Genomic DNA, 18,298 nt, shown 5'->3' with positions numbered 1-18,298 from the left:
GTAAGATGTAAATTTTGATTGCAAGCGTACGTTGAATGTGAAAGGGAGTTTTCTCCCCTCTTGTATTAAAAAATACGCGTTTGGTGATATAACTCATTAACTAAATATAATTAAGACCTATGGTCTTTTGATTTGAGGTCCTTGGTTTATGACCTTGAAATTGATCTCAAGGTCATAGCTTAATTTGACGTTCTATATTTTGACCTTTGCTTTTATTCTATATGTATACATGATAAAGATATACAACTTTTAGAAAAAGGTATCAAGCCATTTAACCTTGAAAAAAAAAACCGGAAGTGACCTTTTGTAAACCGGAAGTAGCTATTTTTTGTACTTTATTAATATAAAAGTATATAGAACCAGATATTTTTGGAATCGGTTTCAAGTAAATATTTAAATATAATCGGAAGTAACATTTTTCAAACCGGAAGTAACAAATTATCTCCCTTATTTAAAAAAAATGTATGGAAACAATATATTTTTGGAATCAGCTTACTAGGAGCTATCATTTGACAATTGAAATGACATTTTAAACTTAGTTTCACAACTTTTCATATCAAAAAGGATGGAAAGACCTTCAATTGTTCTCTGAATTTTTATTTTTTTTTCTTCCGCCTAATTTTGTTCTTGCGATAAACATTTGTTTTGCAATATGTCGCTTAGATATTTGGTATATGATATCGAACAATTGATGCGCTTTTGAAATTTACCCTGCGTAACCGAAAACTTTTCTTTGTAGGAGTAATCTCCCCAAACACTGTTTTCCTTGTGAGCGCAACTCCTTCGCAAACGTAAAATATTATGACAAATTTATTTTACAAAATTGCTCGTTATATCCTTTGCATGATTTGTCCTATTTTGACCGAAGTGATATGAATGCTCCATACGAGAATTATTTCCCCTTATTCATTTGATATAAGTGAATTGCATTTCTAACTGGTAAACCATAATTGATAGAGACCTAGGATCTTTTGATTTGAGGTCCTTGGTCCAAAAAAATGAAAATTAGGTCAAGGTCAAAGGTCAAGGTCATATTCTAATTTTTGAATATGGCTCATTTCCACTCATTTCCAAAAAACGTTTAAGATATCGACAAATTATTTTTTCTAAATCGTTTGTTGTGACATGTCGTAACACGTAAATTTTGATTGCAAGGGTACGTTGAATGTGAAAGGGAGTTTTCTCCCCTTTGGTATTTAAAAATACGCGTATGGTGATATAACTCATTAACTAAACATAATTAAGACCTATGGTCTTTTGATTTGAGGTTCTTGGTTAATGACCTTGAAATTGATCACAAGGTCATAGCTTAATTTGACGTTCTAGATTTTGACCTTTGCTTTAACCCCATCTGTATACATAACAAAGTCATGAGACTTTTTGACAAACGGTATCAAACCATTTAAACTTAAAAAAACAACCGGAAGTGACCTTGTGTAAACCGGAAGTAGCTATTTATTGTACTTTATTACATAAAAGTATAAAAAACAAGATATTTTTGGAATCAGTGTCAAGTAAATAGTCAAATATTATCGGAAATAGAGTTTTTCAAACCGGAAGTAAGAAATTAACACCCTTATCTAAAAAAATATTGTTTAGAAACCATATATTTTTGGAATCAGCGTACAATAAGCTATCATTTGACGATTGAAATGACATTTTAAACCTATTTTTACACCTTTCATATTAAAATACATTGTTTTGGTGGAAAGACCTTCAATTGTTCTCTGAACAATTGGTTTTTAATTTTTTTTTTTTTTTCTTCCGCCTAATTTTGTTCTTGCGATAAACATTTGTTTCGCAATATGTCGCTTAGATATTTGGTATATGATATCGAACAGTTTATGCGCTTTTGAAATTTACCCTGCGTATACGAATACTTTTCTTTGTAGGAGTTATCTCCCCAAACACTGTTTTCCTTGTTAGCGCATCTCCTTCGCAACCGTAAAAGATTATGACAAATTTATTTTACAAAATTGCTCGTTATATCCTTCGCATGATTTGTCCTATTTTGACCGAAGCGATATGACCGCTCCATATGAGAGTTATTTCCCCTTATGCATCTGATATAAGTGATATGAATTTCTATCTTATAAATCATAAGTGATAGAGACCTAGGATCTTTTGATTTGAGGTCCTTGGTCCCAAAAAATGAAAATTAGGTCAAGGTCAAAGGTCAAGGTCATATTCTAATATTTGAATTTGGCTTATTTTCACTTATATTCAAAGACTGTATAAGATATCAACAAATTATTTTTACTAAATTGTTAGTTGCGACATGTCGTAAGATGTAAATTTTGATTGCAAGCGTACGTTGAATGTAAAAGGGAGTTTTCTCCCCTCTTGTATTTAAAAATACGCGTTTGGTGATGTAACTCATTAACTAAATATAATAAAGACCTATGGTCTTTTGATTTGAGGTCCTTGGTTTATGACCTTGAAATTGATCTCAAGGTCATAGCTTAATTTGACGTTCTAGATTTTGACCTTTGCTTTAATTCTATATGTATACATGATAAAGATATACAACTTTTAGAAAAAGGTATCAAACCATTTAACCTTGTAAAAAACAACCGGAAGTGACCTTTTGTAAACCGGAAATAGCTATTTTTTTGTACTTTATTAATATAAAAGTATATAGAACCAGATATTTTTGGAATCAGTGTCAAGTAAATATTCAAATATAATCGGAAGTAACATTTTCAAACCGGAAGTAACAAATTATCTCCCTTATTTAAAAAAAATGTATGGAAACAATATATTTTTGGAATCAGCTTACTTGGAGCTATCATTTGACGATTGAAATGACATTTTAAACTTAGTTTCACAACTTTTCATATCAAAATACATTGTTTTGATGGAAAGACCTTCAATTGTTCTCTGAACAATTGGTTTTTAATTATTATTATTTTTTTTCTTCCGCCAACTTTTTTTTCCTTCGCAGGTTTTTTGTTTCGCAAGATGTCGCTTAGACATATGGTATATGATATCGAACAGTTATTACGCTTTTGTAACTGACACCGCTTAAGCAAAATCTTTTCAATGTAAGAGTTATCTCCCCGAACACTGTTTTTCTTGTGATCGCTTAATATTCGCAACCGTATAAGAAACCAACAAATTTATTTTACCAAATTGCTCGTTATATCCTCAGGATGATTTGATTTATTTTGACCGAAGCTATCCAGAGACTCCATATGAGAGTTATTTCCCCTTTTATATTTGATATAAGTGATATGCATTTTTAACTGGAAAACCATAAGTGATAGAGGCCTGGGGTCTTTTGATTTAAGGTTCTTGGTCCAAAAAAATGAAAATGAGGTCAAGGTCAAAGGTCAAGGTCATGATTAAATTTTTGATTTTGGCTTGTTATCTCTTATTTTCAGAAATCTTATAAGATATCGACAAAATATTTTCACATATTGTTAGTCGCGACATGTAGTTACACATAAATTTTAGTCGAAAGGGTACGTAAACATTTGCTGCGAGTTTTTCCCCCTTTTATATCTAATATCTTGTATGGTAATATAACTCATTAACAATATAAAGTAAAGACCTAGAGTCTTTTGATTTGAGGTCCTTGGTTCATGACCTTGAAATTGAGCTCAAGGTCATATGTTAATTTAACGTTCTAGATTTTGACCTTTGCTTTTACCTCATATGTATTCATGTTAAAACTATTAGACTTTTTGCAATAGGTTGCAAGCAGTATGACGTTGAAAAACCTTACCGGAAGTGACCTTTTGTAAACCGGAAGTAGCTAATTTTTGTAATAAAATATTGTTAAAGTATGTAAAACCATAAATTTTCGGAATCAGCGTCAAATAAACTCTAAAACAGTACCGGAAGTAACAAATTTTGAACCGGAAGTAAAAAATTATCTCCCTTATTTATATCTTATTGTATAGAAACCTTATATTTTTGGAATCAGCGTACAATAAGTTGTCATTTGACGCTGAACTTGACATTTAAAACCAAATTTTAATATTTTCATATAAAAAAAATCATTACTGGTGGAAAGACCATCAATGGTTCTCTGAACAATTGGTTTTTAATTTTCATTGTTTTTGTTTTTAAAAAAAAAGAAAGCATTTATGAACTACAGGTAATTCCAATAATTCGAGACCTCATACATTATTTTGGTTTAATGTGTCCTATGATATTCGTAACAAATTAACTATTGAACTTAATTTAGACTGGTTCTTGAAAATTGAATGAATAGCTTCATTGTTATCATAGCAAAATTTGTGAGAAAATGTAGCATACATTTTGTTTCAGATCACTGTCTATACCACACAAAAAGTCATGTGGTATAGTTTTTGTTCAAATTAGTAAATATAAACAAGGAGCACATCAGTATTCAGACTATTCTGGGAAACCTACTTAAATTGTATTATGCTCTTTACTTTCAATGAATTTTTATTCAACATTATCTAAGTTTATATGATTAAATGTAGTCGGTTCGAATTCGAATATATTATCAATTATTTTTTAACCAGTATAGAGTACCCAATGAAAGTAGTCCCAATAGAGGAATGGTATTCAATGCTGCAGGTACAACTCAAGCAAATGTTCTATCCAAGTATGGAGGAGTGATCTATGCTTACACTGAAAAGGAGGTTTTGTTATGGCGTCCCACTAACGGACCTGTAGTTTATATCGGTGACAGATGGGGGAATGGAAATTCAAACCAAATCTCTAATACGGCTCATGTCATTATAAGGGTATACCATCTTCGTGAAGCAGGTATTTAAGATTCATATAATTAAAAATATATTTTTAACAACGAAAACATAAAATAACTATGTCAAAGATCTGTAAAATAAGTACAAATTTAAATGTGATCATTATGATAATATAGTATATCCACCAACAGTAAATAGCTTTATATTACTAGAAATAAGTATATCCAGAAAAATACTAATCTCCAAGGAAAATTCAAAACTGGAATTCCCTAATCAATTGGCAAAATGAAAAGCTCGAACACATCAAACGAATGGATAACAACTGTCATATTCCTGACTTAATACAGGCATTTTTTTATGTAGAAAATGGTGGATTGAACCTGGTTATAGAGCTAGCTTTACCTCTCACTTGCATGACAGTCGCATCAATCTCCATTATATAATATTTTTGCATAAAATATTTTTTCTATTTTTTTTAAATAGAAAAAATTAAAACAACGAAATAACCAAAAGGTTTTTGTATGATGTCTGTATATCTGGATGTCGTCTTGTATACTTCCCTTACTCTTTCATACTTTATATATTTACATAATGATCCGTCTAATTATTTCATATTATTTATATTATTTTTAATTGTTTGCTTTCATTTGGATACTATGTTTTAATTAAATTCTGTTTGTATAACCACATTTTTGTTTTGATTTTCACTTGTTAACCCTGTCTATTTTGAGTGTAAATGTACTCAGGATTTTTTTCAGATGTTAAGAAAACATAATCTGATTTGAAATGTAATAAATTCTGGATAACTAAACTCATCATAGATAACAGGGATAAATGTTGTACTTACTACACCGACGCGCGTTTCGTCTACAAAAGATTAACCAGTGACGCTCCAATCAATGTGAATCAAAACTCTAGGAATTACTGTTCTTCCTTTGTTTTGAGAAAAACCTAGTTATGTCATATTTTTGTTTTTCGGTTGTTAAAAAAGGTCGACCAGTTGGCGTAACAAATTAGGGATAACCGAATTTAAATTAATCATCGAATAGCCATATCCCAACTGTTTTGCAATTGATAATATGATTAAAAGAGCTTTTTTTCGAAATCGATAAAAATGATGTATACATATTTTATATATGTATATTATTCGTATGCATTTTCATTTTTATGAGTTATAACTAGAGCATCGTTCAGAGAAAACGTAAACGACACCTACTATGTGATAGGTAACTAAATGAATAGCTTGTAAAGAATTAAAGTAATAACGTAATGTATATTGTATTTGAAGTTTGTCTCTTAAAATGGTTGATTACAAATATATTTTAATCGTCTAACAATACAAAATAGTACATTAGATCTTCTTAATGTGTTGAAGAATGTCCATACCCAGAAACAATCGGAAATGCAACTTTTAACGTCACTGGTGTGATGAATGGAGATCAAACAGTTTATTTATGTATATCCGGGTACTCCAATGTTGGCGGAGATTTAACGAGGATTTGTGAAAGCAACCGACAATGGAGTGGTAGTGTTCCAGCTTGCATAGGTAAGTCCGTATATTCTTTACGGTAGACATGTATTGAGGATTAATGTACGTATTTTATTATCAAATGTCAAAATCAAACGCTCAAACACATCAAACGAATGTACAACGACTGTTATATTCCTGACGACTAGGTATACGCACTTTTTAAGGTAAACAATGGTGGATTTAACCTGGCTTTATAACCACTTTGTACGTACATAATTCCATCATACCGAAAACGATGTGCGAACAAAACAAACAGAAACAATAGACAAAATGTCCACAAAAAAAGACACAGACGTCAACACTGTATTATGATCTTAATCACAATGAAAACAAACGATTTTTTTTTAAAAGACATTTACCATGGCACAATAACACAATGATGTGATGTTTAACTACAGAGGCAACAAAAAAAAACGACAAAGCATATTGGCAATACAAGTTTTCTGGCCAGATGTACATTTCGACAATAAATGTCTCTTCAGTAAGACTGGAGGCCAAAAAATAGAAAAATCCACAATAAATTATACGAAGGGCAAAGATATTTAGTTTAGATATTTAAAATTTGTTATATATTTATATTTAACTTGTGAATGTAGCATTATTTACCATATTGCATACGTATTGAAAATCATAAATACATATGTTATTAGAGATTCATTTTAGAACAATTTGAATCTTATTCAGTTTTTTAAGAAAAATATGCACATTATTTAACTTTGTCCAGTTAACAAAGTCACATTACTTGAGAAGTCACTAGTATCATTCTCAAAATTAATCAGTCAGGGTTCTACTTCGTCAAAATTATCTCCCCATTACGCCAGTTCATTTTCATAATCGTAGAAATGGAAGCCATTGTAGGGATGACGCGCTGCCAATTTATCTCTTGAAAACCGATAAATTTATCCATATAGCACCATTACGATCCTTATGTGTCAGTTGTATTTTAAAACAAATGTATCTACTAGCTAATGAGCATCAGTTAATTATCTTGTCTGCATTGATTCAACTTAAAACAATTGTCTGATCGGTTGTAAGGTGGAATTTTCAAAACTTCTTAAACATTAAAGAAATTCTAATTAAATATTTTGTGGAAGGGCAGACTACAAATGTTCAGTGGTTTAAGATTATAAACCCTAGTTATCACACACAAAAATTTATATTTTTTCGAAGATATGCATTTTCATCATCCAAATTAAAAGACTGTCGTCAAGTACTTTTAGTAAAAAAAAAATAGCTATTCGAACACACCTACTCTGTTTTTGTGATTCATTAGATAGGTATTTCACTTGACCTATATATTTCATCTTTTCGTACTGTGATTTTTTTCATGTTATAAAGTCAACCTGTAGCTTTGATATATAAAAATGATAGAATCTGAAGCGAGATGATATGTCAAATACTCTTGTTTTGTACGTTTTAAAGACAAAATATACACCTCAAACACGCAAAAAAACATAAAAAAAGTGCACTTGTTTTTCTCTTTTTGATACAATTGTTACTCATTTTTGGAAATTTTTCTTGAGTCACATAATGGAAGGGCAGACACGAAAATTACTGAACTAATAGATTGATATGTTCTCCGTCCGTGGTAAAAAAAAAATAAAAAATCGGAGGTTATGCATTTTCTACATCCAACTTGATAGATACCCATGTCGTCGACTTGATATCTAATTGTTCTGCATTACTATGTAAAAGATAAATTAAAAACTACTGCAAATGGTGTTTTTGAAATAAAACACTTCGTAATTGAGAAGTAAATTGTCGTTTTATTTGTTTCTATTAACTTTTAAAAATTTTGTTACTATAGTAAACATTACAGTAAGCATTTATCGCCTTCTCTAACAAAGAACTTCAATTCGTTTGTTCTAATTCAACTGGGTTGCCGCCTGTTATGTTATTGTTCGTATTCATATTATATTGTAAATCTGTTCTACACCTTAATCTTAAAAAGTAATATCACAAAAGTACTGAACTCTTAGGAAAATTCAAAACGAAAGTCCCTAACCAAATGGCAAAATCATATAATATTCTTTACAGAATTGTCCAAATGTCCATACCCAGAAACAGTCGGAAATGCTACTTTTTACGTTTCCGGTTTGAGGTATGGAGATTACTGGAGAGTACTGTTTATACATGTAAATCCGGGTACTTTCATGGAGGTGGGGATTTGAAGAGGGTCTGTAGTCATAACGGCCAATGGAGTGGAATTGTTCCCGCTTGTATTCAACACTTTAAAATTGCAAACTGTTTTTGGTTTGGCTTGAATTTAACTTGTAAAGGACAAAGAGCAATAATTTTATTTTATTTGTGTTTGTTTACATTTAAACCAAAAAATTACATTTATGAACTAGTAATATATTCGAGAATTTATAGATACGACGCAGTATTATTAAGCGTATAGCAAACGTAATGATAATCTAAAAAGGCATTTGTATTATGGATATCCACTTGAAAAAAAAACTATTTGAAATGTCTTCTACTGTTAATAAACATACACGTCACCTAAAGTTTGCCAGATAACCCAGAATCTACTCAAGAGTACATTATTATCAATTTAAATTTTTGCATGACAGGTGTTCCATGTATTGTAAAATGATGGCTGTTTTTTGCAATTTATAAAAAAATTGAATTAAAAATGAAAACATATTTCAGAACATACGTAATGCAAATTATTACATACATTTGAAATTGGAATCTATTTTAGAATCGTTTGAAAAGTTTTCTTTCTGTTAGTAAAAATATATGTGTCTTCTAACCTTTTTCGAGTAACAAAGTAGCTACTTATGAATTCCTTATTATGAATTTTAAATTTTGCCGGATAGGTCTTGCTCCTATCTAAAAATGATAGTTGATATCTTACAATTTTGTTGATATATTACAGATGTTTCTGAATGTCCTTACCCAGAAACGGTCGGAAATTCTACTTTTAAGGTTACAGGTTTGAGGTATGGAGATATTATTGTTTATACATGTAACTCCGGGTACTCACATGGTGGCGGGAATTTGACGAGGGTCTGTAATCAGAAGAGCCAATGGAGTGGAATAGTTCCCGCTTGTATTGGTAAATTCATAAACATTTGTTGAGAATACTTGTATCGATTGTGGGTTTTTTTATTTTGTGGGCATTACGTTCAGAGCATAATTTGTAATGTATTATCATAAACAATCAAAGTGAAATATATTTATCAAAGGTACCAGGCTTATAATTTGATACGCCCGACGCACGTTTCGTCTACGTAGGACTCATCAGTGACGCTGGTATTTGATATTAATTAAATATCGCATTTCTTCATTTAGCGAAACTATAAATAACTATCAATCAAGAAGGAGGTTAATTTAACCATAAACCCTTTTCTTCGGAGAATGCATGTACCAAGTTAGGAATTTAAAAGTTGTTTACCACACGTTTCGTTGGTTGATAACATTTCATTATATTAGTGATTAATCTTAAGGTCGAATTCTGTACATTAGTTATTCTTTTTAACATACGTTTATATAATATGATATTTTATAAAGGTGTATATATATATATATATATAATCGACGATCCAATCTTGAACTATTCGAATCTTTTCTGTTGGCAAAACCCGACAAAATATATATTAAACATCACTTGAAATTTTTTAAGTAGCGACGTAGCTTTTTTAACAGTTCATTTATAAGCAAGTCACAACTTTTGCAAATGTTGCATTGGGAGTTAAGCTTCTTCTTACCTTTCAATTGTTAATTGCAACTCCATTTTCCTTTTTATTATAAAGATGATTCAGAATGTCCATACCCAGAAACAGTTGGAAATGCTACTTTTAATGTTACTGGTTTGAGGTATGGAGATAGTACTGTCTATACATGTAAACCCGGGTACTCCCATAGTAGCGGGGACTTGACGATGATATGTTGTAGGAACGGCCAATGGAGTGGATTTGTTCCCACTTGTAAAGGTAAAGCTTAAAATAAAGACGAGTTTTTATGGATTTACATTGTAACTATACGTGCATTACATAATGATCATAGATGTTCATTGAATGTTGTTTCAAATTTAAAATGTAATATTTATGTAAATATATGATATTTCTTGGATAGAGACACAGCATTACAATCATAACTTTATACATGTAAATCGTAAGCTTGCGATAGCCAATCGAGGCAAATGTATTCAAAGATCCCAATCTTGCCCATTCGAAGGCCTTTGCTTGACCAAAAGAAAGTATACGTTACCCCATGTGAAGGTTTGTACTAACAGGAGCAACACGATTAGCGCAACATGTGGAGAAGGATCTGCCAACACTTCGCGAGCACCTGATGTGACCCCTAGTATTTGTGTGGTTTGCGTTGCTCAGTCTAAAACTTTCTTTGATGTGTTTTGCGTAAAGCCGTTTGTTTGTTTGTCTTATTCCTTTTTAGCCAGGATGTGGTCAGTTAATTTTCGACTTATAATTTGGATGTCCTTTTGGTGTTTTTCGCCTCTCTTTGATTTTGCATGAATAGTATACGTACATTACATCAACATAATAATATCAAAATATGTATTAAACATAATTATAAAATTTCAAAAATATTAATTGAAATATGCTAAAAACTGATTTTTAAAACATCTTTTCCGAAACTAAAATGGTAGCTAAAATACAACATTACTACCTGACAGTTTTGGACTTCTTCATTTTGCATTTGAAACGTTATTTCAACTCATAACATATATATAGTAAGAAGTCAATATTCATAACATATCAATCAAGTAGACATATTAAGGTGATATCTGCGATCATCAAATCCCTAAATGATGCTGTCGGAGCTTAAAATACAATATTGTTATCTCCATTCTAATGAGACTGACAGAAATCAACGTTAAAACAAGTATTTAAAATTTGTCATATGCCGTCTGCGCTTGCGTTTACGTCCCATAGCATCAATTGTCAATTGATCTCATGTAAATAAGTGACGTTATCTAATCAAAATGAACGTTACAAACGTTGTTGCATTAGAATTAGGAGATAACTGTATTGTATTTTGGCATGGTAGGGAACGTTTCTTAAAATGTGTAGGATTAACTTTTATTTGTGCTGTTTATGAGCTATCATTCTAGTGTTCCCTATATATGGATTCTACATTCATCTACGTTTTATCACAACACTATGTATGTGTTTTATATTGAAAAGAATTTAGTTTTACTGTCCGTATTGTTGTGTGTTTGTTTAAATTACATTGGCTAGAAGAATAGGGGAGGGTTTAGATCTCACAAAACATGTTTAACTCTGTCGCATTTTTGCGCCTGTCCTTAGTCAGGAGACTCTGGCCTCTGTTAGTCTAGTGAGTGTGTTTTTTTATTATTTTAATTCATTTTATTGAACTAGTACACATTTGTGTTTAGGGACCAGCTGAATCTCGGGTCCGAGTGAGGATTTTTCTCGCTGTGTTTAAGACCCTTTGGTGGCCTTTGGCTGTTTTTTTGTTTGTTTTGATCTTTGATATGGTTTTTAGTTTTAGTTTTAAACATATCTATTTATAGTGGATTGGGAAACAAGTTATTGGAACTTATATTAATCCCTTTCCACTTCGAGGGTGCGAGTGCTGCCTTGTTGCGGCACTAGCCTGCTCTTTTTCAAAATCTACAAGGGTGTTTTTTACGTGCAAGAGATATGTCTCTCCCTTAACACGGGTCAGCCATTTATTGTCCCCTTCCAAAGGACTATCATCGTTTCCTCAAGACCATACTCGAAAATGGTTCCAAGGGAGAGCCAAAAGTTTAGTCCCTGAAATTATCATCCCGGAACGGGAATCGAACCAGGAACCTTTGTGTTAGTAGTCCGATGCACTAACCACTACACCGCGGCTCTCTTTGGTAGGGCTGTTGTCTCTTTGACACATTCAACATTTTTGTTCTCTATTTTATGAAATAAAGGTAATACAATGATTGCATACGTTTTACATTATTTGTATATTATTTGATTCAACTTTTTAGAATCAAAACAACAAACAAAAGGAAGTTACGAAGATATTGAAGAAGTATTAAACAACATACGAGTTCAAAGGAAGGACACATCAGCATACAGAAGATCCTTAATAAGTGTGAAAGACAAGAGGCTATCTTCCAAAGTTATAGGTATTACTGGCGTAATATGTGTTACTGTATTCATAGGAATAATTACTTTACCGGATCTGATGACGTTGCTTAAACACCTATGCTGTTCCAGAAGTATCAACAAATGAAAGGCTCTCCGTAATGATATTAAACAAGATTGACAAAAACAAACAGCCAATGCCACTTAGAACTGTAATATGAATGCATTGTGTATGTGTTGATAGTTGGTGTGGTCCAATAGTTTTGCTGTTATTGCTGACACAATTTTCTTAATTAAAGAAATCCTCTAAAGTTTAATTTGAAAATTTTATGAAAAAGTTTTGTTTTTAATCATGTGAATTTCGGGAAATAAACCACAGGTAGATGGGAAAATATGAAAGGATGCATACTTTATACAAAAATGAAATAAGCAATCAAGTTCATTTCCAATTACAATGTAAATACTTTGAAGAACAAACACATTTTGTATGCCGAATAATACTTTTTATATACATTTACTACTAGAAAATACCAGATACTGGCATCAAAATATAACTTTATCAAGCTTAACAAAAAAGAATTCGAGAAGAAATTGAGATTTTCACATTTTGTATAAGCGTTCTTTTTTTTCTTTCTCTTTTTTTCTTCTTTGTGCTTCTTGAAAGTTCATGTATTATTGTATATTGAAAACCTTTTTTATCTATAATTTTACTGTATTAGAATTCATGTAAACTTTGTAATTTTATAACATAAAAACTTCATAAAACATCTATATTATCATCATTGTTGTTTTGTGATACTATATTAAACTATTTTCAGGTTTAAGAGATCTATTTTTTCATGTGTATTGATCAAACTTGGACATATTATTTTTCTTTAATTTATGATGCTACTGTTAATGTAGTTTCGAATTTCAAAATTTGGGATATAATTTGAACCGACATGTGACACAATTCTTAATGAAAGTACCGCTGATTGTGATTATCATGATAGAACATAAATGATATGGTTGCTCCACTTGTAATATACAGGAGTTGAGCAAAGAAACAATTAAGCTTTCTAGATATTTGCCATTTGCGCTCAAATCATAGGTTTTCAACGTATATACTATATTTTACTTTGTTTAATATTTTCGCTTATTTTCGTTCACATTTTCAACGCGTGTTTATATCTATATGATATTAGTGTGTCTTTTAGTGTACTGTAGCATAAAAATACAGAAAAGTCTATTTTCCTAGTTCCCACTCCTCTATTGAATAAGCCAGTAATTCAAATGTGCACTCACACGTAACCAATAGTTATAACTTTGTTTAAAATCATCGATCTTTGATAATTACATTACGTCTAACAAGTCATTCATTAGTGATATTTTTTTTTTTTTTGGTAAATTGAGGGAAAATTTATGCAACATGTATCAGGGTAAAGACGAATAATTAAACTTCAACTTCATTATAACAGGTCAGAGTGCTTTGTAAACATGTTTGTTCCTGCCATATGTTATACTTCAGTGGCTGTCATTGTTTGCTGTGGATCATTTGTTTTTCGTTTATCATTTTGTACAAAAACTAGGTGTGTTGGTCTTTTGATTGTTTCACATTTTGTCATGTCTGATTTATGAGGGTTTTTTTAAGTGGAGGCCCTATGTAGATCGAATCTTTCATCTGGTAATAAATACCATAGCGATACGAAGATACACACTTAGACAAAAAATAGTTACAAAATTTGCCATTAATTTTCAGACCTTAAGCTGTCGATAATTTTTGGTGTTACAAATTATATCATGTATAAAAATGTTCAAGACAAGGTTGATAAAGATAAAATTCTCGATTTAAGGGAAGCTGCTTTTCGATGCATATAATATCTTAGAATTTCAGTCATAACGGCAGTTATTAGATATTTTGTTGTTAAAGCTTTCCTCACTACTTATAAAGTATTTGACATAAGTAAATATATATTTATATTTTATCAGACGAAGTTAGAATGTTATCTTTTTTTGCAAAGGCTGTCCCCATATATTTGTGTACAAATGTGAAAGGTGAAAATTCCAGTCATTTATGGAACTGGATATGCTTAATGCATTGTTTAGGACAATTTTCAAACTTTACCGACATTATCAAGTACTCAATCACACTTATTTATTAAAGTTGGGGGTCAAAAAGGCGAGAACAGGGGAGTACAGTAAAGCACAAAATATGGTCTTTTCAAACTCAGCAGTTTGTAGTGTAGTTCATGTTTGGCCAACAAATACAAGACAACTTTTACCTCATTTGACGATAATGAATCTATAATACAGTACAACCTGTGACATCCTCTTAATTATGTCCAATCTCTTGCATAGTCAACATCCAATGGTGAACATTTATTGAAGTTATCAATCTTGAGATGTTAGCCATTTATTGGGATCATAAAACATAGGTTGATGTTTTATCTAATTATGATACCTGTTAAAATCAATCAGGGTTGAAGTTTTCAGCTTGCATGTTTCATTAAAATTTACCTGTACAAGTAAGTCAGGTTTCTTTTATAATTGACATTTGATCCATTTTTGAAAATGTAGAATAAGATATTGTTTTAGTTTTTGTTAATTTATATTATTTTTAATTTTTCTGTCTAAATTTAATTAAATTATTTGTTTTTATTCATTTTTGTATGTTTTAAAAAAGATAAAGAACACTTTGATGGTCTATTAATTAAATCATTTTTTTTTTTTTTGTAATATATTGTCGCAAGTGCTGGACTGGCATTCATACACATTCTTGATATACATTTGCAAAGAATATTTCACTCAACCCAGTCCTTTTAGATAAAGTTGATAATTGGAGGGACTTGATCGAATTAAGACTTTTTGAAGCCCTTGATTTAAAATGAATTTAGAGAAATATAAATGAATATTTATTTTTTGAAAACAGATTTAAAAATTACAAAAAATATGACAAAAACTGCTTACTCAAATGTGTCACTAAGTAGAGAATAAGTGGTCATTAATAATTTAGAAATAGAAAAAAGTGGACAATATCAAATTCTTAGAAAGGTTATAATATGTAAACTGGGCCACTTACTGCAAAAAAAAATACATGTAAAAAATAACTTATAAAATTGAGAATGGAAATGGGGAATGTGTCAAAGAGACAACAACCCGCCCAAATAAAAAACAACAGCAGAGGGTCACCAATAGGTCTTCAATGTAGCGAGAAATTCCCGCACCCGGAGGCGTCCTTCAGCTGGCCCCTAAACAAATATATACTAGTCCAGTGATAATGAACGCCATACTAATTTCCAAATTGTACACAAGAAACTAAAATTCAAATAATACAAGACTAACAAAGGCCAGAGGCTCCTGACTTGGGACAGGCGCAAAAATGCGGCGGGGTTAAACATGTTAGTGAGATCTCAACCCTCCCCCTATACCTCTAACCAATGTAGTAAAGTAAACGCATAACAATACGCACATTAAGATTCAGTTCAAGAGAAATCCGAGTCTGATGTCAGAAGATGTAACCAAAGAAAATAAACAAAATGACAATAATACATAAATAACAACAGACTACTAGCAGTTAACTGACATGCCAGCTCCAGACTTCAACTAAACTGACTGAAAGATTATGATTTCATCATATGAACATCAGGCACAATCCTTCCCGTTAGGGGTTTAGTATCATACCATCATAACATATATGAGAAGAACATAACCCGTGTCATGCCAACAACTGTTTTTAGAATAAATGTGTTTAGTTCCGATGCAAAGACCTTATCAGTGACTCAATATTAACGCCAAAATATGCAATCTTTAATGACTTGACAACAGTATCGTAATTATATCCCTTCTTAATAAGTCTATTCAAAGGTTTTGTAAGTTTCTGAGGTGAATACTGACACCTTTGTGCTTTATTAAGAATATTACCATAAAAAATTGGATGTGAAATACCTGAACGTATTAAAAGTCTGCATGTTGAGCTATATTTACGAATAATGTCTTTATACCGATGATAAAATTTAGTAAATGTTTTGACTAGTTTATGATATCGAAAACCCTGGTGTAATAATTTTTCAGTAATACATAAATTTCTCTCGTTAAAATCTAAAACATTGTTACATACACGAGCGAATCGTACAAGTTGAGATATATAAACACCGTAAGATGGTGACAAGGGAACGTCACCATCTAAAAACGGATAATTAACGATAGGAAATGAAAAATCATCCCTTTTATCATAAATTTTAGTATTCAGCTTTCCATTAGTGATATAGATATCAAGATCGAGAAAAGGGCAGTGGTCATTGTTAGTATTAGCTTTATTTAAAGTAAGTTCAACAGGATAAATTTCATTAATATACATACTGAAGTCGTCATTATTGAGAGCCAAAATATCATCCAAATATCTAAAAGTATTATTAAATTTGTTTATCAGATGTTGTTTCGATGGGTCTTTGCTTATTTTTGTCATAAATTGTAACTCATAACAATACAAAAACAGGTCCGCAATAAGTGGTGCACAGTTAGTCCCCATTGGAATTCCGATAATCTGACGATATACGGAATCCCCAAAGCGAACAAATATGTTATCTAGTAAAAATTCAAGGGCATATATAGTATCAAAGCATGTCCAATTAACATAGTTTTTTTGTTTATTGCTACTAAAAAATGACCTAAAAGAGTGTTAAAAATTATTTAAAAGGTACAATATCTATACAAATAGTCATAAGACAATTAATATAAGAAATATTATTAAGCTATTTTTTTCAACTAGTTTTATTATTTCATTTTATTTTTGAATTTTCTTGTCATAATCCCAGTTATTATATTTGACAAACACATTCATGTATATGTTACCTGAGTCACTTTACATGAAAGTTATATAATTTTAACACTTCAATGCAGCCAAGCTTTCCCTTATTCTTGACTCGTTTTTTTATTAATACCTTGTGTATTAATTAACCAACAAGGGGTATAATGATGGACATATAGGGCCATCATAATGGACATAGTTATTATGGCCACCATGAATAAGATAATGTCACAGGTAGTACTGTATCTCTGGATGTTTTTTTGGCAAACCACAGACGATATTCACTCATATTTCTTTATTTATATTGTATGGGATGCATACCATAAAGATTTCACTGCAGTAAATGTTTATTTTCTTAAAACAAAAATACATCACGGATATTCATCTCAAATTGTAGTAAATATGGAATAAATGTGGAATACCAATGTCCTCAATTACAAAATAACACATGTAAGCTTATGATTTGATAGAAATGCAACTCTCATAAAACTTATAATCCTATGGTATGCTGTATGATTAATATTTGTAATAAAGACAATATAGTTATTTTGTTTTCCTTAAATAACAAAGTGGCTGATTTTTTATTAATGGCAGTCAGAGGATTTTTGATTTTGCGATTACCAATTTAAAATACATATTCAATAGTAACATGTAGTATTGACATGACGTTCCTCTAGATCATACATTTTATTAACACTCTAAAATAAATAAAAAGAGTCTACTAAAATAATTTACTTGTCAGTTTAGAAGTACATGCAACACCAAAGGAATAAAATGTAAATGTTTTATTATTACACATAATAGGCAAAATCTTTTTAATAGGATTGTAAATATTATTGCCCTCTAAAATAAGTTTCACCAAAGGAAGTTTGAAAGATTATCACAGATGTTCATCATGAAATTTGATTCAGAGCATGTTTTCATAAGATAAAATGTTATTTAACTTTAATGCTTTGTACACAGAATGAGCTACAGGAGATAAAGCTTCATAAAAATTAATGCTATGCACACAGGACAAACCCAATACAAGATTTTTAAACTTGTTATATCATGGGTACAAACTTTTCCACCTTTCATAGTATTTGTGACATTTTGAATGAATAGAATATAATCAGTAACTATATATGAGCCGCGTCGGATAGAAATCGACCTTATGCAAAAAAAAATCTCAATTTGAGTTTTGTTCATATTAATTTTGCTGATAGTCATACAATATGAATACAAAAAACCGTTTTACTCTAAC

General features: G+C 30.8%; 1 protein-coding gene across 1 annotated transcript in view; it reads left to right on the top strand.

Moving 5' to 3' along the window:
* The window catches only part of LOC143049572 (uncharacterized), a 41,258-nt gene extending 28,728 nt beyond the window's left edge, over positions 1-12,530 (top strand). The window contains exons 5-8 of the mRNA XM_076223174.1: positions 4,497-4,743; positions 6,058-6,228; positions 12,170-12,310; positions 12,514-12,530. Coding sequence (XP_076079289.1) covers positions 4,497-4,743; positions 6,058-6,228; positions 12,170-12,310; positions 12,514-12,530 — 576 coding nt within the window. The remainder of the gene's footprint in view (positions 1-4,496; positions 4,744-6,057; positions 6,229-12,169; positions 12,311-12,513) is intronic.
* Positions 12,531-18,298: the final 5,768 nt, after the last annotated feature.

Source organism: Mytilus galloprovincialis, chromosome 10 (assembly GCF_965363235.1).
Source record: "Mytilus galloprovincialis chromosome 10, xbMytGall1.hap1.1, whole genome shotgun sequence".
In the NCBI taxonomy this organism is placed as follows: domain Eukaryota; kingdom Metazoa; phylum Mollusca; class Bivalvia; order Mytilida; family Mytilidae; genus Mytilus; species Mytilus galloprovincialis.
This window is presented reverse-complemented; position numbering and strand designations above follow the sequence as displayed.